At 44.0% G+C, this 21068-nt stretch overlaps 1 protein-coding gene across 9 annotated transcripts in view; it reads left to right on the top strand.

The window, feature by feature from the left end:
* Window positions 1-21068, top strand: part of Prom1 (prominin 1) — a 126421-nt gene that overhangs the window by 79118 nt on the left and 26235 nt on the right. For 6 of the 9 annotated variants that reach the window (XM_071614161.1, XM_071614162.1, XM_071614163.1 and 3 more), the window contains 10 exons: window positions 1796-1899; window positions 4585-4669; window positions 6331-6477; window positions 7029-7100; window positions 8064-8156; window positions 9756-9809; window positions 11949-12029; window positions 12159-12227; window positions 12805-12897; window positions 15851-15966. In XM_071614161.1, the coding sequence (XP_071470262.1) occupies window positions 1796-1899; window positions 4585-4669; window positions 6331-6477; window positions 7029-7100; window positions 8064-8156; window positions 9756-9809; window positions 11949-12029; window positions 12159-12227; window positions 12805-12897; window positions 15851-15966 (914 nt within the window). Of the gene's footprint in view, window positions 1-1795; window positions 1900-4584; window positions 4670-6330; window positions 6478-7028; window positions 7101-8063; window positions 8157-9755; window positions 9810-11948; window positions 12030-12158; window positions 12228-12804; window positions 12898-15850; window positions 15989-19238; window positions 19299-21068 lie in introns of all 9 variants that reach the window. The other 3 variants (XR_011707954.1, XR_011707953.1, XM_071614166.1) reach the window with 2 other exon arrangements.

Genomic DNA, 21068 nt, shown 5'->3' with positions numbered 1-21068 from the left:
TGAGTGTGTCTCGCCACCAAAAACATGAGGAGTTTGCTATTTTTTCTGGGGGTGGCAGGCGTGGGTACCAAGGATTAAACTCAGGGCACTCAACCACTAAGCCACATCCCCAGCCCTATTTTTTATTTTATTTAGAGACAGGATCTCACTGAGTTTCTTAGAGCCTCACTGTTGCTGAGGCTGGCTTTGAACTTGCAATCCTCCTCCTGGACCTCCTGAGCTGCTGGGATTACAGGCAGGCGCCGCTGCACCCTGCTGAGTAGTTTGCTTTTAATTCAACAAGTTGATTCTATTTGCAAGACCAAAAAAGCACACACCGGTACACACACAGAAAGATACATACGTAGTAATATAATAGTATTCTCATTTTCTGATTGTAAATGAAGTCAGTTTCAGGAGTTAAGCCTTGCACATCGATGTGGATTGTAGTATTTTGAGAGAGTAAAATTCTTCTTAGCAGTAGTTTCCAAAGGAGGCTGGGACCATCAGGAGATAAACTCCAAGGTTCCTCCCTTACCTTTCTTGAGGTTTGTGACATTGTAGATTTTCCCAAATGACAAAGATATCCAGCCACGTGGTTCATGGCCTTAAATTCAAAGTGAAAGAGATTAATAAGATACACCCCATGGCAGAGGGTCGTCCTAGGTGGATATATGATGGTCAGTCAGGAATGGAATTCAACTTTCACTTTTTCTCTCTAAGACCAGCTTCCCCTGACTCTGGGATGCAGATGGCAGTTTTGTCTGGCTTCTAACTTAGACTTCCCAGTGTTTTTCTCCAGACTGATTTTTTTTTTTTTTTAAGTATGGGCCAATTCTGATTTTTAAAATACAATTTTATTTCCTTCTTTAATTGTATGTCTATTTTTCGTCTCAAATCAGGTGAGATGAAATCAGTAAATGACTACAAAGGCAGCCACTTGTCATTGGAGTTTGGGCAGTTCAGTTAGTCAAGAGAAGTTAAATTGAGTTGATTGATGATCACATTATCTCCATTTGGCTTCTTAATAAAAAATAAGACATCAAACCAGGATTTATTATCTCCTGTGTAGTGTTGAATCCTTTAGCATAATTCTTTAAAATTATAGGATATTTTAAAAATCATTTATTCAGATTGAGCATCCCCAATCTAAAACTCCAAAATCCAAAATTTTCCAAAATTTGACAAGGGGAAAATTTTACACCATGAAACGTTTCATGTACAAAGTCATTGAACATATTGTAAAAATTATTCTCAGACTCTGTGTACAAGGAGTATGTAAAACAAGTGAATTCTGTGTTTAGACTTGTGTTCCATCCCCATTTTGTACACGCAGATATGCCAAAGTCAAAAAACAATCTGAAACTGAAATCATTTCTGGTCCCAAACATTTCAGGTAAGGGATCCTCTTACCCTGCTCTTACCAGGCAAATACCTGGCCATGCACATAAATATATGTGGTCCAGAGTCAGAAGGCATGTGAGTCTTCATTTACTGTGTCCAGAGGGAAGTCGTGAAGAAGCTGTGTCCCCGCTTTATGACTTTATATTGGCTAGTTTCAATCAAATGGTCTATTTTACTCTCATTTCTAATGTGTTTACTAAATAAATTTGAGTTCTCAAAAAAAGTAATTTTCATAATTTTTATCAAGGCTGTGGTCGATTGATTTATTCCAGTTACACTATTATTTTCTAGTTTCAGGCTGGAGATTAAAGAGAAATATTGTGATATAAAAAAATCTTAAAAATAATTTAGAGAATATTCATTTTGATATTTGTATGCATGTTAATATAAAAAAATTTAACACTTTTTCTAGATTTTGGACACCCCCTACTTACTAAACAAGGAATGGAAATACTACATCTCTGGCATGGTTCTTAAAAAACCAGATATTGAGCTCACTTTTGAACAAATTTACAGGTACCAATAATTGCATTGTATGTTTTGCTATTTAAATTTTTTTTTTTTCAGATAAGAATTTTGCTTTCAATCTGTTTCTTTTTACCTTACTCATAAGGCTTTTCAGTTTCAGAGCTAAGCTGTCCTCTAGACTTAGCAAAGAGATTGTAGAAATGAGGCCCCAAAGAGAATTCTTCCCTGAAAGCCTTTGAAACCTGGAGATGATGATGCCTAAGGCCCTTATCTCCAGGTATCTTTGGGGTTCCCTGGAGAAGGTGACCCTATGTTGCATTAACAGGAACCTGTGAGAATCAGTGAATGTGTCCAAATCACAGCTGTGATAATAACAATGTAAGACTGGGTGCGGTTGAGAGGCTGAGGCAGGAGGATCATGAGTTCAAAGCCAGCCTCAGCAAAAAGTAAGGCACTAAGCAACTCAGTGAGACTACTCTGTCTCTAAAAAAAAATAGAAAAAATGACTGGGGGTGTGGCTCAGTGGTCAAGGGCCCCTGAGTTCGATCCCTGGTACCAAAATAATAATAATAATAACAACAACAACAATGCAGGTACAGGGCTGGTCCTGCAGTGAGGCCACCTAGGCTCCCATCCTTTCTCTGCAGCTGGGGGCCCTGTGACCTTGAGCAATTCTACTTCCTCTCCATTCAGTAGGGATCATGACAACAGAAATCTCACCTTGGGTCTTTTGGGGTCCAGTGAAATACATGAAATTAGAACAGTACCTGACACTTTATAAAGACATGACAATAGGCGTGGGTGTGGCTCAGCAGGAGAGCCCTTACCTAGCATGCGAGACCTTGGGTTTAATCCCCAGCACCACATAAACAGAACAAATCATGGCAAAATACCTGTTCTTACTTATGATTGTTCATCAGCACATTTAAGCTCCTGTCTGATACACAGATTTCTCTAAACCTTTAAAACCTTCTGGAATCTTTAGGGTTTTACTTGCTGCTGTGGTGACGTGCCACAAATTGTTCTTCTGCATAATGGAAAACTTTTTTGGGGGGGAGGGGTACCAGAGACTCAACCCAGGGGTGCTTAACCACAGAGCCACATCCCTAGCCCTTTTTATTTATTTACTAATTTTGAGACAAGGTCTCACTAAGTTGCTTTGGGTCTCAACAAGTTGCTGAGGCTGGCTGTTTTTTTTTTTTTATTATTATTAATTTTTTTTAGTTGTGGATGGACACAATACCTTTATTTTATTTTATTTTTTTTTTTACGTGGTGCCAGGGATCGAACCCAGTGCCTCATGTGTGCTAGACAGGCGCTCTACCTCTGAGCCACAACCCCAGTCCTGAGGCTGGCTTTGAATTTGTGGTTCTCCTGCCTCAGCCTCCTGAGCTGCTGAGATGACAGTCATGTGCCACTGCGCCCAGCCCTTTTTGTTTTTTTCAACCTCTTTGTCATTTGCCTCTTTGCACCTCCAAAGAGGGGGACACCCTCTCCTTGGCAGTGAGATCATAGCTGAGTGAGTTGAATTGACCTTCTAAAACTTCCTTAAATCCGTCTCCTCTACTTGCTTGCAGCTTCCCATTTCATCCTGCAAGTGTCTGGGAATGTGATGTGACCCAACCAAACAGATCACTTCCCACCTTAATGTCAGCAGCTCCACAGTGCCACCAGCTGAGGTCACAAACAAGTGGTGCATGCATCCACCCAGCTCAACCTGTACTCAGATTGTTAATCAGTCGTATAGTCTTCAGCTTAACCCAGGGAGTCTCAGGGTCTTTCTCAATAGCAAACTCTAAGCAGACATTATCAACCCATTGGAGCCTCTATGCACAATTCAGCCTGCTCATCATCCCCAGGCTGGGAGGCAAGGCCTAGCATCTTAGCTGGCATGCAGCAATTTGTGACCGGCTCTTGCAGAACTCTGCAATATTACCTTTGTTGGTGCATTGAGGTCTGGGTTCCAACAGCACCACCTGGTTGTTGGAGCAGGTATCACACTTCCTAGAAATGTGGGCAAATTGCTGCTCATGGCATCCTGCAGGGGCAGAAGGCACTGGCTCTTGTGGCAAGGAAGACACTCTATTATGTGACTCTATGTGTGGCAGGAATATGAATCCTACCAGCCCTATCCTTCTTAGCTCAGTTAGATAAGCACTTCCCCATTTTAGAGATGGGATTGAGGCATGGAGAGCTGAGGACATTTCACCCAGGTGGCCAGATTAGTTTTATGGGCAAACCGCACCAAAAGTCTGGATGTCTGTGGGTCCTCACCATTAGAATAGATGTCAAAGCATATGTTTAGTCAATATAGCCCAGCCCTGGAAATATTCTTGACAGGGGCTTGATAGAATCTTTTAATAAAGCCCATGATGCACTTTGCAATGCACCTCTTTCTAGTGAGTATTATTTTTTATTTTTATGAGAATTTATTTCTTCCCAATTTGTAAATTTGTCCACAGAAGTACAGACAACAGTGTAAAGGAGACAGGTGCAAGGACACATTCATCAGTGCTATTGTATCTGTTCCAAAATTTGGACTGTTGACAAAAGAGGAAAATAAGTCAGGAGTGGCAGATGCCAGCCATTCACGTGGCTGTGGGTGATAACCTGAACCCACTTAGTCACAGATTGCACAGCAAGAAACAGTTAACCTCCCTCCTCACTCTCAGATATGGACAGAGGTCACCATGCTGCTTTTCTGGGTGGTGATTTCTATGTTTGCTCCCACAGCGATTGCAAAAACAACAGAGGAATTTATTCCACACTTCAACTCGAGAACCTCTTCAATATCAGCGAGAGTCTCAACATTCACAAGGTGAGTCCTTAGAAACCAGTTCTGGACCTGACACATTGTTTTACTAAATCCAATTGTTTTTCCTTCTTTTTGTTAAAATTGCTGTGAAATCTGCAAAAGATAAAACAAGCCACTTTAAAGGGACATTTAATATGTTCGGTGTTAGGCAATTTTCACCTTTATCAAGTTCAAAACATTTTCTCACCCCCAACCAGTTGTCTTTCTTGCAGTGTGAGGTCTTTGATTTTTTATGCAAGAGCCTCCCAAGAGGCCTTACTTAGGACATGTCCCAGGGAGAGATTCCACTTCACTCAACGTAGATATTCCTATGAAAGCAACCCCCACTTGCTTCCCAGGGAGGCTGGTTCTCCAAGACCATCACCCCTTGTCTGACAGGTCCTAGGATTGGGAGGAACAGTCCTCACCATCCTTATTCCTTATGATCACACTGTGGCCCCAGGACTGCAGGGTCGTCTCTGCCGAACCATGGCAAGAAGGAAGGATGGAAGCAAGCCAGATAGAATGACTTTCCCTCCTATTTTGCTTTAGCCCACGCCCTAGTCTTGACAATTAAGACTCAAAGAAAACGCCATTCCAGAGCATGCTGGTCAGAAGAAAGAGGAATAGAGTCCCACTGCCCCAGTCTGGAGTGCTGTTAGCCCAGACCCTTCCACTCCCCTGTGCCTGGACGCCTCCTCTGGCCTTCTTGGTTGTGCAGGAAAGAATGTCGTCCTCTTACTTTTGGGCTTCCAGCACGAGAGCAGATTCCAGGCAGAATTAAGGAAGAGGCATTCACCAAGTCCTGCAGCTCTGGCAGTAGAGAGACCAATGGGGTCATGATGACCTGACAGTTTTCAAATGTAAAGAGTTTTAATTCAAAACCTGCATATGAATTTTGTTTTGATTCTCTTCCCTAAATATTGCTTATTGCCCATAAATAAAATGTGATTTTGTCACCAAATCCTAATTAGGTGTCCTCTTCCCCTTTGCCCATCATGCCATGGGCCATTTTCCTTGTGCTGTGCTGGGTAGCAGTTGAGAGTGTCACTGGGACACTGAGGCACTCCCTGACTTCTGAAACTACTGGTGGGCTACTAAGTCAACCCCAGGTCAACCACCGCATTCCCATGACCTTTGCCCAAGTAACTAAACACTGTTTCCCAGAAGACGTCTCCCATGTCTTTCTCTTGCCCAGCTCTAGAGCAAGGCGGTCTCTTCCCTAGAATGCCGGCCCACCTGTCCCTGTCAGCATCTCTGTTTGTCAAGCCTGGGTGCTCTAAAGCCACCTCCTCTCTACTCTCTGTGCTCCCAGCCTCTTTTCTTGAACTCCTCTCTCCCTGGTGCCCTAATGGAATTCTTGTGCCCCTCTTATGACACAGCCTCTTCCTTTTGAGGTCTTTTTGACAGGGAGATGAGATCTTATTTTACTTTGTACTTGAAAAGTGCTTACCACAGGATATAAGAAGCCATGGAGGCAGGGGAGGAAGAAATCCCAGTCAAATATAGATATAAATACACACCCATGTATGAATATATACCATGTCTGTATGTGTAAACAGACATATGTATGTGTGTATATGTATGTATGTATATTCTTGCATAGTTTTATTGCCCTTTTAAAGCATTAAGTACTTGACATGCTTGGAGAGTAATGGCTTGGTTTCCACGTCTTGTTTCATCAGCATACTGACAACATAAACAATCGACTTGAACGTCTGGATATAAAACTTGGTGGCATTGTTCTTCTGAATGAGGAAGGAAAAAACAACCTCAAGGAATTCTCTAATAGTGGGATAGACAATATAGATTATGACACCCTCTTGGCTCAGGTATCACCCACTTATGCCTGTGTGATCTGGGGGAGAAAGTAGGGCACCGAATGTGTGTACTTCGTTTTTTAGCGTTGTTGTTTTTTTTTTTTAATGAGAAGAGATTCAGAGTATAAATTGCAATTTTAAATTGTGCGGCTTAGTGACATTTAGTATATTCACACTGTCACACCATTTTATTCTACCTAATTCTAAAACATTTTTATCACCCCAAAAGAAAAGCTATGCCCATTAACAGTCTTCCTCTGTTCCCCTCAACTTGGCAGCCATCGATGTGTGCTCCATTTCTATGGATTGACTTATTTGGATACTTCATGTAAATGAATCATACAAGAAGTGGTCTTTGGTGTGTAGCTTGATTTTGAGGTTCACATAGCATGTTTTCACCCATGTCTTAGCATGTGTTGGCATTTTATTCTTTTCTATGGTTAAATAAAAATAATGGGTATAAATTAAAATGCAAATGTCACCTATGGAGGAGTTTCTTCAATCTATTAGATGTTGTTAAGGATTAAAAATCCCATAACACAAATTTTTGATTTCTTTTGTAGAGTAAAACCTCTCCTGGAAAAGTGAATCTTTTATCATTTTCATATGATCTGGATACAAAAGCAGACCGTTTGGTGAGTTCACATAGTTGGGTTAAGTGCTGTAGCAGTGTAGGTGTCTAATGTCAGTGCCACCAAGAGGGAAGCTGCTGCAGAGGTCCCTTTCACTGTGAGTGAGTCCAGCCTTGCTGACCGCCCCTCCTGTGCATGTGGAAAGTTGCCCTCAGTGGTCATTGCTGTTTGGCCCCGATGTCGCTGAAAGTTTCCAGGGCCCACCTCCATCCCCACCGATTCCTTCACCCTCAGACCCCCAAGTGTGAGCACATGTGCTTCTGTATGTGCAAGCACACACACATCACTTTCCTTGCAGTGTAGGGAACAGAGAGAGGACAGGGGAAAAGTCCCAGGGGTTGCTTTGCTGCCTCATCAGCAAGAAGTGGCTGAGGAGGGCAGAGGCCCCAGTGGGCCCACAGACTCTGCTTCGTCATCACCTCCGCTGGTCGGTGACTGCATGGCCTTCACTGGCCCTTTGTAGCATCAGACCATGGTGATGAGAATGTGGGCTTTGGAGGAAAACCCAGGTTTAAACCCTGACTCAGTTTCTTTCCAATGGTAGGAGCTTGAGCAAGGTATTTCAACCCTCTGTGCCTCAGTTTCCCCATCTAGCAAATGAGGGCAATAGTACTTATGGGATTCTTGTAGTTGGCATGCCAAAACCCATTTTAAGTGTGGGTTAAATATAAAGCTCTCGGTTGAACTTTGGTTTTCTCATCTGTAAAACAGAGAAACCAATGGTGGCTCCGCCTCCTGAGGGCAGTGGTGAGGGAACCCAGTCTCTGGCACTCGGAGAGGGCTCATGAGTGCAGGTATTGCCGAGTCCATGGTTCTGATCCGAAACAGAATATTTTGTGCTGCCCCTTTCCGCCAGCCCTTGTGCCCACCCGTGGCCGCCATTGCCTAAGGAGAGCCATGTGCTTATGTTACAGCTGCCAGAGTCTGGAAGGATCCTGTGGATCTTGACTTATTTTCTCTTTGTAGCCCCCAGGACAATTAAAGCACTCCATGAAGTCAGAAGCGCAAACTATTAGAAAAATTCACCAGGATCAAGTCCTTCCCATGGAGAAGACACAGGTAACCATCAGCTACCTATGATATAATGGTGATCTCAGCAAAATGGGTTGCACCTCCTTGACTTAGACCTAGTCTGAGGCCACATGCACATCTCATGGAGGTCTCGTCCAACTGGTCTCAGCCTCAGCAATTGAGCTAGGCTTTGAAGAGCACAAAACTCAAATCTTATTTTCTTCTCATTTTCCCAGTGGAGTGTGAGCAGTTAGCTTTGGTCTGTGCCTGCCCCCCCTCCCTTGCTGTGGTCTCCATTGCTGTTAACACACCCTCCAAAGCCAGGTGTCTAGCACATCAGGTGCTGATCATTTTGCTCTGGACTTAATCTCATATATTCTCTAATTCTTTCTCTCCAAACTCTGCCTAGAAATATGTGAAAGTGAGGGTAAGTGCTTTTCTTCCTGCGTCCTGTCTGCTCTGTTACTGTCTTGATGGCCATTGCTGCCTTTCTTCTCTTTCCCATCCCTCTCGACCTGTCTCATTGCTTGAGACTATCAAGGCAGGCTTGTAGCAGAGGGAGAACAAGGACTTTGGAACCAGGAAGATCTGGCTTCAGGGCCTGCTTCTGCATCTCCAAAAACTATAGTATCTCAGTTTCCGCATCTAAAAACAGAATATTAAAAAAAAATGAGATATAACAAGGGTGGGAAAGATTCCTGCATTGCTATTCTCTGGTTCATGGAGATGTCAGACCTCTGACCTCAGAGGACTCAGGAATCAAAGAGTTGTTACTAGACTTGCATATGGGTCATACTCGCAGCTGTCAAGGCGGGAATTGTGTGGAAACTGGGTTACTAGGTCGGTTGCTCAAGTCTGGAGACGGGGATTAGGTCTACCTGCTCTGACATCTGAACCTTCCTGATGGAGTTTTTTCTCTGTCTCGGTCTCTCTCTTCTTTTCTGCCTTCTGACTTCCTAGTTCCATGGAGGATGCGCAGCGTCTTCCTGCGGAGGAGCTCACTTTCCTGTGTGCCGTGCTCATCACTCTGTTCTGCTATCTGTGTTCAGATCAGAACAAATCTGTTAACATTAGAAACTGCTTTTGCAGCTTGTCTTCAAGCAGACAGGACCCCTTGGCCTTTTCAGAGTTAGGGCACCTTGTCCACAGAAAGACAAGGGGGTCAGCCAACTGCAGTCTGAAGGCCAAATCCTGCCAGCTTTTGTAAACAAAGTTATTGCAACACGGTAGTGCCCAGTTATTTCCAAACTGTCTGTGGCTCCTCTTGGCTATAAAGGTGAAGTAAAGTGGAGTTGTTGGAACAGGCCATTGCCTAAAGCCCAAAATATTCATTCACTCTCCAGCCCTTCATAAGTTTACCACCCCAAACCAAAATCATCCAGGGGTGCCACACTGTAGGGCAGGCTGTGTTTTAAATGCCTTCCACTTTGATCAAATCAGTTCAAAGGCATTTCTTGGGCACCTTGCATGTGATCTGCACCCTTTCCAAGCTTTTGAACAAGTATCCTGATTTCTTACACCAGGTACACATCGTTACTTGTTGGTTTTTCTAGAATGAGACCTTTGCAGTGTAAGATCAGATTGATGGCTATTATGGGGAGCTCCCTTGTTTAATAGTTTTGACAATATTTTCTGTTTTTTCACCAGGATGATGTACAAAAAAATATCAAGATACTTCAACACACAAGTGGGGGACTAAAGGCAAGGATGCATTTTGTTTTTCTGTCACAGGGTTTGTTATTAAATACCATGCATAGAATTTCAGAGACATTGATTTTTACAAGTACTTTAAATTTTAAAGAAAGTCTCAGGTATGTACCCATCTAAATACCCAATTGGGTTTTCCTACCATTTCCCTTCTACTTGTGCTTCCATAAATGCTGACCTCTCCTAGCAGGTTGTCTATAGAACTGAAATCTATTTTGATGCGTAGAAACTTAGAAGGTAACATGGGGCAATCTCACAGAGCTATCGATGCCTAGCAAACCAGTGTCAAGGCTCAGTGCCCTCTAACTGCATCCATCTCACTGCTGGGCTGCTCACAGGCTGCTCAACTTATCTCCCCCCTTAGATAGGCAGCCTGAAGGAGCAGCCCCTGTCATGGCCACCTCACATGCTCTTAGTGGGTACATGAGTTTAGGGTGACAGGAACACAGTTGTGTTTTAAGATACTGGTTAGAACTAGCACATTCCGCTTTGTTCATGTTCCCCTGGCCAAAGCAAGTCACATGGCCACACCCATGATCATCATGGTCAGAGCAGAGAAGTACAGTTGTCCCTCACTGGGGGAGGGGTTGGTTTCAGAACCTTCCATGGACATCAGAACCCATGAGTGCTGAAGTCCCTTGCATAAAATGGCATACACAGTATTTGTATATAACCTCTGCACATCTTCTCATATACTTTAAATTCTCTGTAGATTACTAAGACTACTCAACGCAATGCAAATGCTATATGAATAGTTATTATACTGTAATGTTTAGGGGATAATAACAAGAAAACAATCTCATATGTGTTCCATATACTTTTTTCCCAAAAAGATTAGTTGAATCCCCAAATGCAAAATCTGTGAATTTGGAAGGCCAATTATGTGCTCTAAGCCCTGAGAAGTCATGCCTGAGAAGGTGTCAGTCGTCTGGAACAGTTGCTGCGCTCTACTGCAAGGGTACCCTAGCCACAAACACACCCACAACAGAAACTCAGCTCTATGGCTGTGCTATATTCATCTTGTACACAAAATGCCAACAAGCAACTCAATAAGGAAGAAAATATTTCCTTGTTGAGTAGGTAGGCTGCCCACAAAAGGCTTTGGCTATGAGCCCCACAGTGAAAATCTCGGTGTTCCTTCCTTCACCAATACCAGGACTCACTTTCTCTGAAGACATTCAGGTTTACTCTGCACTAGGACCCTCCCTACACCTCCAATTACTGGGGCCATTTCATCATGCTTTATCCCTTGCCAAGGGACCCCAAGAGACACCCTGCTGGCTACAGGCCCTTTGCTCCCTTCGGAGCAGCAGTGCATGCAGTTTGGGGTTGCATTCATGGGGCCCAGCCCAGGGAGCACTAGGGCCAGGACTCAGTTGTGACCCACTTGTCAGGCTGTGTTGCTCAGCACTTTGGGCAAAGGAACCCTTTTTCAGATTTTGCACCAAGCTCTCATGCAGGTTGGCCACAGTGCTATCTTGGAATGACAGTGCAGGCAAATTCCTACACCTTAGTGTGTTCTCAGCTTGGTGGTCTTGAGGTCGTCAGCCACCTACTCCGGGAACAGTGGCCAGCAGCACCCTCCTGCCCACTTTGCTGTGAGTTCTCCTAGAAGGAAGTCCTATGAAGGCTCCACTCCAGTGCTGACCCCCAAATGCCTGATCTTGGCTCTTCTCCTTCCCCTACCTCAGGTGACTGGGCCAGGTCATGGTGGCATTGGATTGGGGCACCAGTACTACTGACTGTCCGGATCCCTGGGGTCTGAATCTGCAGGTCCAGCCAGCCACAGAACGGAAAATATTTGGGGGAAATAACTAAGTCTGTACTGAACGTATACAGACTGTTTTTCTTCTCATTGTCCCCTAAAAAATACAGTGACGATTATTTGCATAGTATTTACATCGTGTCAGGCGTTATAAGTAATTTGGAGATGACTTAAAGTATATGGGAGGGTGTGGGATGTGTTGGTCACCTGCCATTTTACGTGAGGACTTGAAGATCTTTAAACTTGCTATCCCAGGGGCTCTTGAAATCAGTGTTCCCAGGGACAGCTGCACTCAAATTGATTTTCATATTGTCTGTTTAATTCCTCTTATCACTTGATCCCCTTCTAATTACTATTCTGTTTTCCAGGAGAAAGTGACCAAGATTCTGCAATCTTTGGATTCTGTTCAGATCTTCATAACAAACGATATTTCCTCCGTTATTGTGGAAGTGAGTTTTCTTTCTTAAAATAAGCCAATCAATAAATAGGCCTGTGAGCTTTCCATAATTAAGTCTCTGTGGTGTTTGAGTATGCTGTCATCATTTTAGTGGCATTACTGATCTTCGGTTTCTTTCTAGGAAACGAAGAAATTTGCGAAAAAAATCTTACGATATTTTGAACACTACCTAGAGTGGGTGGAGCTGGCTGTAAGTAGTTGACCTTCTATGAACATAAATGGGGTGTCCTAAGACAGTCATTGTCTAGGGTAAAATATGGAGGAAGTGAGGTTGAATTCCTGGTGATTGGACTGACACCAAGTAGAAGGGCTTTGAAGTGTGGAGACCAAGACCTCTGAGACCAGCCCACCAGGTGGGAGCCCCTTCCCCCTCCCAAATCCCCTCATGTCCCTTGGCACACCATTGTGACATGGGTTCCTCCATTTGCTTCTCACCTCCTTTGTCATATAACAAAGGGATCAGACTAAAAATTCAGTCTAAACCACTGCTGGATATGTGTGCTTTTAGTTCTCTCAGCAACCCTGAAGGGTGGGTCCTCTAGTTCACATAACATTTGAGGAAACTGGAAACCGAGGCTCAGAGAGAACAAGGTTCTTGCTTTGAAGTACTTGGATTCACACCTGTGGGACTCATCCGCACAAACCCCCAGTCAGCTCCGCAACTCCGAGGAATGGAGGTCCTTATGTGAGACGGGCCACAAGGGTCTAATCGTTGTGGGGTTTGGTGATCTGCTCACTCAGTTTTTCCATGTCCCTCACCTCCATAGGTCACTGAGAAGATGGTGCCCTGCAAGCCTGTGGCCACCGCCATGGATTCTGCTTTTAAAGTGATTCTGTGTGGCTTCATTGTGGACCCTCTGGTGAGAACTCCATCTTCCAAAAGCAGACGTGTTAAACCCATCATCTTGATTGTTTCCCCCCAGATGGAAATACACTATAATATTTGTTTATATTAGTTTATTTATTTTGGTTTAGAACCCAAATCCTAAACCCTAAAATTTAGATCAGTGTGTTATGATACCCAGTAGACCAAAACAGTGACAGTCCTGTTTACAGCTACTCGTTCCTTACTAAAATCACACTTGGAAGTTGGGAGACTCCTCTTGGTGGGAACAATCAGAAAGGAAGACTCCTTGCTGTGCTGATAGCTAATATCAGGAGATTCTTCATGTGACTTTCTGCACAAGCCCAGTGCTAAAATCCAGGCTTCATTTTTGTTTTAAAAGTCCTTTAACATGTGACACCTGGGACGGCAGATTCGGTTTATCAAATTTGTTGCTCGCCTCTGTTCACCCTCAGCTTGCACTGACCCTGTCTGTGGGCAGATTCTCTTGCTTCTTCTGCTCAGAGTGCCGTGGTGGTTTCCCCTTGCTACCACGATGAAGGCCAGCACCCTTCAGAGAACACGCCAGCCGAGCACGATGGCGTCCTGCCCACCCAGGTCGCATTATGTGCTACTTCCCACCTTTCTCCCTGGGCTCCAGACATGCTCAATTCTTTTCACTTCTTCAAAGTTCCCCACCTCTAGGCCTTTGCACATGCCCAACTTCCAGTCTGCAGACCGTCTCCCTCTCTCTTTCTCTCTTCTCCCCACCCTTCCTATGCATTGGACTAACTTCTCAGATCTGTTAGCAGTGGTTGAGAACATGGACTCTGAACTCAAATGCCACTTCTACCCTTTCTGAACTCTGACTTTGAAACACCATTGACATTTCCTGAGCTTCATCACCCAAATGGGGCTGTTTTGATGGTTCAGCTACCTTCCATGTAAAGCCCTTGACACCATTACTGGTACATGAACACCCTCTGTAGCTGTTAGCAGTCCTTTGTTGTTCAGTTTTCTGAACTGTATCCTTTTCTCTGGAAGGATTTTATGATCCTCCAAACTTACAGGATCCCTTTTCCACATTCCCACAGAATTCTGTGCTTTTCCTGAGAAATATAATTGCTGTTGAATTACGCACCAGTGTGTATCTCCAAGATCTGGCCTCTGCAACACACACTACACTGAACTGCACGACAGAGGGCGCTGCTGTGCCCTTTGCTGGCACAGAGCATTCCTAAGGCATGCTGATCAGAGAACTCAGTGCATCCCTGCTCTCTTTCTCCATCTCCCTCTTCCCTGCTCACAAGTTCATTTGCCGGCTGGACTTGCATAGCCCCGAGGGGAATGATCCTTCCACTCTGGCACCCCAGGCCATGGCTTCTTGGCTGCTTACCTCCCGTGGCAACTTCTTGCCCCGTCTGTCCTGTGTTTGGTGGCCCTTGCTGCCAGCTTCTGTGGAAGTCCTCATTAGGCCAGTCCTGGGTTCACCTGATTGATTCTGAATTGACCTCTTCCTGATCCATTCTCCATCTCCCATCACCAACCAGGCAAATCACCCAGCTTCTAGATGCCTCTCTGCAAAGACTGGGGCAGAAAAAGGAGAGGTCTAGAGGCTGCTCAGGGGATAACAGGCTGGATCTTTGCTGCTGGTGGTGTACAGCGAGGAAGAGCTCTGGGAACCCCACTGCACCAACAAAATAGATGCAGGTTGGCCACCATGTCTCTTTAGTATCTTGATCACTCCTCAAAGGATTTAGGAAGCTTCCAGGGAATGGATGTGGCTGTCAGAAGACTGGAAAGCCTGGAAATTAGAGGCCAGGGAGATGCCACCAAAAACAACAGCCAGCTCATCCAGGAGCACAATAAAGCTGCCTGGCCAGGCTGGGACAGCAGGTGGAGGCTGGTGTCCCAGCTGCCTTCTGCCTCATGGTGGCTGGGGAATCTGCTCTGGTGGTCCTGCAGCATTGTCCCGAGGCAGGGCTCAGACTTGAACTTCCATAGGAGCCTGGAATGTGCAGGCTTACAAGGCCAACCAAGAAGGATGCTGATCAGAAGTGGTACCAGCCTGTGTGTACCACAGGGTCACACTGTGCGTAGCTGTTACTGCTTTGTTTGGTAACATTAAGGGACTTGGGGTTTCACTCTTCAAAGGATGACATGGTCTGTGCCCAAAGGAGGGCGAATGCTGCTCTTGAGGGAGAAGCATGACTCTTCTGCTGTTGGCTGTTGTCTCATGGGCAAAAGGGTCCAGGATATGAAATGCAATCTCAGATTTTTCAAGAAAAGACGTTAAGTTCAGGTTTATGTGTGAGATCTGACTTATAAATATTGGCAACTGTTTTTTAAAGGACACTTTAATTTTGCTTTTTAAGTAAAACATGGTTGAACTCAGCCTGTGGCCCACCTTCAGGGTGGTTAACATGAAACACAAGACTTCTCTTGAGACGCTGGTGTGTGGCCAGCTTTGCTTCTGTCTTGTTGACACAGTTGTGTTATGGGGTGAGGCTGCTGCGCCTCCACTGCTCAGACGCAGATCAAAGCGAGAAAGTTTCATGAGTCTAGCTCCGAGAAGGGGTGTGGACTCAGACCGGACAGCTGGCCATCCTGCAGGCTGGACGGCTGGGGCAGCCAAGGGAGCTGTGGAGGGCGAGACTTGGAGTTTTCCTGGAGTGTCCTAAGTGAAATCCTGGCTACACTGCTGGCTGTTTCTGTTTGTCGTCTGGAAAATAAATGTAATTATATAATAAATATAGGATCTACTCAAAGTTTTCAGAAAAACAAACTGGATTGTAGCATGTGGCCCTTCAGACAATGGCTGGTTCATGTTACATTCACAAATAAATTTAAAGAACAAAATGAAGATTCATTTATAAAAGATTGCAAAACACATATTTTCTAATAAGCAGCTATTATTTTCCATTGCCCATCTTCAAGTATTTAATTTTCTTAAATTTTAATTTAACTTTTTGATTTTTCTTTCTCCCCAGAATTTGTTTTGGTTTGGCATAGGGAAAGCTACTTTTCTTTTACTACCGGCTCTAATCATCGCTGTGAAGCTGGCCAAGCACTACCGCCGCATGGAATCAGAGGATGTATATGAAGAGTAAGCATGAGCTTCCTTGAAGGTGGGGGTCGAAGTCCGGGCAGGACTTCAAGGAGCTGCTGCATCTGAGCTCAGATGACTGCAGCTGACTCTCTTCTAAAAAAAAAAAATCTGTCCTGGTTTTGTTAAGTTTTAATGCTAATCGTGCCTTTTCACTCTCAATTAATCTCAACTTCATTAACCAGTCTTCTCATTTCTCCTTTGCAGTTGCTCTCGGTCGGGGACTTGGCATTTCACTTTATGATAACTTTTATTACTATTTTCCTTTCTATCCTGACATCGGTCCTTGGCTCTGTGTCTGGTGATCTCATGTGTTTCATATTCATGTCACTCACTTCCTCCAATATGGAGGAAGGTTAGGGTTAGGGTTAGGGTTAGGGTTAGGGTAGGGTTAGGGTTAGGGTCTCTCTGGAGTTTGCACTATTAATATCCATATTGGAGGACAAATGTGGAGAGTGTAGCTGTAGAGCTGAAATAGTCGCACGAAAATTAGTAATTTTGTCTCTACTTTTTATATTTTATGGTGTTGAAACTGTATGCATGGAAATGTAAGCCTTTTTAAAAAAAATATATTCACACATGGGATGGGAGAGGATTTATTATCCTATGATGGACTTTAAAGTTAAATTAATAATATCTTTAAATGACATAAAAATAATAGATACATCTAGGTAAAAATAAATTCTGACAGTTCTGAAAAAGAAGACTGGAACAAAGAGGGTGTACAAGAAATACTCATTGAAGGAATGAATATTTTACATGTTAAAAATTACTAATCCATACAGAAATCATTCCCATCTTTGGGAGGCAGAGGCAGGAGGATCACAAGTTCAGCCAGTCTCAGCACCTCAGCAAGGCCCCAAGCAAATAGTGAATCAAAATTTTAAAAGAAAGAAAGAAAGAGGGTTATTTTACAAGTTGGTAACACAGACTTTGAGGTCCCAGAAACCTCTCAGCACACTAACATTGCCATGAACAATTTGCCATTTAGAAGTGAGTGTCAAAGCCATAGACATTCACTAATTCCTGGTCTCATACCGGAGTGCTGAGAACAGACAGCTGTGTGCCATCACCCATCCTGTCATGGCCCTGTCTGAGCCCTTTGCTACATTTGCTGTCCAAAACCTGCCTCCAGCATAGATGAGACAACACCCGAGCCCCCACTGGATGCACAGCTGCACCCCACGTGAGTACTCAACACTGAGGGCTTAAGAGGTGTGTGTGAGTGTCCTTGCTTACCAGTTTTTGCCCATGTCCCTGCACATGAGAAGACTTGCTAACTCTTGGATTTCATTACTGTACAAAAATGGAAAACGATAATGATAGGAAACAGGAAAAGCCCTAGGAGATGTTCAGAAATGAGTGTCTCTTCCCACTTGCTGGTGGGCGTTTCATCCTGGGTTGTTAAGGCAGAAATTCACAATCAGTGACTCCCACCCAGTTGTACTAAAGACCACTGAGGACGCTTCTGTAGTGATTCTGGGTGTAATGCACATTTGAAGGAGTTGCCTTTGGGAAGGACCTAGCCCCTCACACTCCTGTGAAGGGCAGAAGCAGAGTGTGTTGGTCTTGGAAGTCCCAGGCTCTTCTGAGGTTTCTGTATTCTATATTCTGTGTGCAGCCCCACAGCAGGTTGACATGGTTTGTTTCAAGGAGACAAAAAAAGCACAGACTAACTGCCCCCCCTCAGGTTTCCCTGGGGCACCTTCTGTGGTAGCTGTTGAAGCAGGGCTGGTTTTCCATCCAGAACAGCCCACCCTGCAGGGGGAGTCCTGGTAGGTGTCCTGGCCAGTCTGCTCTTCTGGGGACAGTAAAGAAAGGAACAGAAAGTTTCAGGTTAGTGGAGTTGATTTATCAGAAGGTGAGGAAGCAACATCTCAGAATCTCTAGGAATGTTGTGATTAATTTCTGCCCCACTGAGACCCTCCTTAAGGGCTCTGGCGTCCGTGTTGGGGTAAATCGTGTTGCAGTCTTGTGTCACTATGTGAGTTCAGTGGCATTTCCTGGAGCCTCAGTGTCCTTATATGTGAAAGGAGACAATAGGATCCCTGCTCACTTAGTCTTGTGAGGTCACAGGGGTAAAATATTCAGCCTTTGACAGTGGAAGCCCTTGCTGGAGTGTTTCTGATTCATGAGAGTAATGACAATCTCATCTTCTGGTTACCCTGATGTTTCTGGTGGAACCCCGAGTTGTTCAGAAGAAAAACGTGTCTATTTTGTTAACCAGCCAGGGCCACTTGTCCTCTGGGCTTGCACAGGTGCGAAGGAGGCTTCACAAGCCGTGGGAGAACCCATTGGCCTCCATTCAGTCTAACCTGAGCCCCTTGTACCTTTCTGTTGCTGTGAGTTCCATGAGTGCTCACACCAAAGGATTTCAATTGCTGCCACATCTCAAGAAAAAGCCAGGTTTGGGAGCAAAGAGGACAGTGCATGGATAAGGTGCCTAGCCCCCTAGGAAAGTCCTTCTGCAGGTCAGGCTAATACAAAGTCAGGAGCAGCTCGACCATTGGTTCCTGAGGAGCCTCCCAGGAAAAGTCTCCTGAAGGGGAACCATGCAGCTTCTGAGTGGCCAAGTCAGTCTCAAGGCCTTCCCCTCCCCTCCCCTGTCATCTTGTTTCTCTCTCTCTCTCTCTCTCTCTCTCTCTCTCTCACACACACACACACACACACACACATATGTAGGCCATCCTGAGCTCTCTGTCTGGTGATCTCCTGTGTTTCTTGTCCATGTCACTCACCTGCTCAACCTGTCTCTCTGGAATGGGACTATTAACATTCATGTTGGAGTACAAGTGTGTGGGGTGTGGCTTTAGAGCTGTAAGAGTCACAAGAAAATTAGTAATTTTGTCTCTCCTTTTTGTATTTTATAATGTAAAAACTGTACGCCCGGAAACGTAATCCTTTTTTAAAAAAATTATATTTATACATGGGATGGGGAGGATTTTATTATCCTATAATAGACTTTAAAGTTGAATTATTAATATCTTTAAATGACATAAAAATAATAGATACATCTAGGTAAAAATAAATCGTGACACCTCTTAAAGGGGACTGGAACATAGACGGTGCTCAAAAATACTCGTTGAAGGAATGAATATTTTACATGTTAAAATTACTAATCCATGAAGAAGTAGTTTCCATTTTTGGAATCTGCAGATTTAACAAATTGTCATGTACCTTTCATGACCCATACATTGTCTTTTTGATACATGATGTAAACACTTCATCTTAGAGATAACGTGGTGTTTTGGTGTCATTTATTTTTGTTACAGTATGGAAAATGGTTATCATAAAGCTCATCCATATGGTATTCACAATGCTGTTATGCCAAGGTAAACAAAAGTCCAGAAGTGCATGTGTGTCCCGTGGTGAACTTTCTCTTTCCCCTGTAGATCTTCTGAGATCTCTGCATGCTCTTGGTGCCTTGCACTTCTCTCTGCATGATACTCTGTCAACGCCTAGCTACAATCTTGACCTACGTAGCATTTTATGATGCCATAGTTTGAGATTCAGTGACTTCTTAGCAACGGAAATGTAAAGCAACTAAAATTTGGTGTCATCAGAAAATGCTACGTATAACTGAAGATCATAATGATTTAAATGCATGCACACTTTAGCATTTCTCTGCTTCAAACTAAGTGCTTACTGTCTTCCAGATTTACCCCTCTTCCCTTCTCTCATCCATTCTCTTTCCTTCTCATAAATTATGGTCAGTCGAAAAACAAACTCCAACTTCTCCAAAATCTTTTCATGCATTCAAATTTTCTGGATGTAAGTCACTTTCCATGAACCTGGACATTCACTAAGTAATTCTGAGCACTATCTGACAGGTGTCCTCTTATGAGAATCCACTAAAACTTGAGATGTACCTGACAACCAGGAGGCCTGTCTGCTGAGAAGAAGTGGGGCCAGGATAAGCAAGGGACAGCAGGGCAGCCCTGAGCTCTCTTACTTAGTGGGTGTGGTCTTTATCAAATCCATATAGCTGACCCTAAACCAGTGTTCTTTAGCACATGCAAGGGGTACCTCAGGTGCAAAGGAATGAGTCTAACTTCAGTGTGCAGGGGGGTCCATGTTCTCTTAGAAGTCTGTACTCCACAAGGGACAATCCAGTTCAAAGGCCACCATATTCAGGGGAGTCCCCAGCTTGGGCTCCCACTAAGACTTTATATAGAAAAATATATAGTACTGGCAAGGGCATCCTGATCTTGAGCAGTGTGGCCTAGTAACAGCTGATGCTCTACCTTTGTCAGACCTCAAAAGGAACAGAATTAGAAAGATATCTGTCTCTTCAGAAGGGTAAAAGATTTACCCAATTTACAATACTGAATATCACAAAAATTTCCAAACATTTCAATTTAATTTGCATTTAAGGGAAAGGAAATTGTATTGTGTATCCAGCAAAAAAATAAATAAATAAAGAAGAAATTTCTTCCTCACGGTTCTGGAGGTGGCAAGTGCTAGACCAGGTGAAGTCAGGTTCACTGGCTTGTTCACAGACAGTGCCCCTCCCTGTGTCACACAGAGTTGAAGGAGTGAGCCAGCTCACTGGGGTTGCTTGTCCTAAACTAGTCCACAATGGCCTCCACCTCCTAGTGCCATCCTCCTGGTGTCTAGGATCTCAACTTACAAATATTAGGGGGACATAACTTTCAAACCAAAGCAAAAGTAATAATAATAATAATAGAACAAAAAGGTTTCAAAATGTCAAATTAACTTCATCTCATTTGCTGCCTCTAGGATAAGGTGATGTGTGTTGGATTTGGTTGCTAGAGTGCTAGGTTGTGAGAGATGTGAAGATTGATCCAAGGGTCACTTAGCTCAGTCTCCTCCAGACAGAGTAGACAGGGCTGTGGCCTGCCTCATACACATCTCCTGTTTCATAGGGTAGCATGCTAGGAGGGCATCTTATACTTATGGACTGAAATTTCAAGATCAAAGGAGAGTTCTCAACTATCTCCATTGCCCCAACATCAGTTCTTCTAGGACTTTCTGAATTTGTAGAATTGGTTTCTGGTCTTGCCTCCTGTTTGTGAGGTCTGCAGGTGTCCTCTTAATACCAGGAAGTGTCACTGAGTTGGCTTATTAGAGGATTCTAGCAA

This window comes from Marmota flaviventris, chromosome 7 (genome assembly GCF_047511675.1).
Source record: "Marmota flaviventris isolate mMarFla1 chromosome 7, mMarFla1.hap1, whole genome shotgun sequence".
NCBI classification, from domain to species: domain Eukaryota; kingdom Metazoa; phylum Chordata; class Mammalia; order Rodentia; family Sciuridae; genus Marmota; species Marmota flaviventris.
The sequence above is the reverse complement of the archived record's forward strand: the minus strand, read 5'-3'. Positions and strand labels throughout refer to the sequence as shown.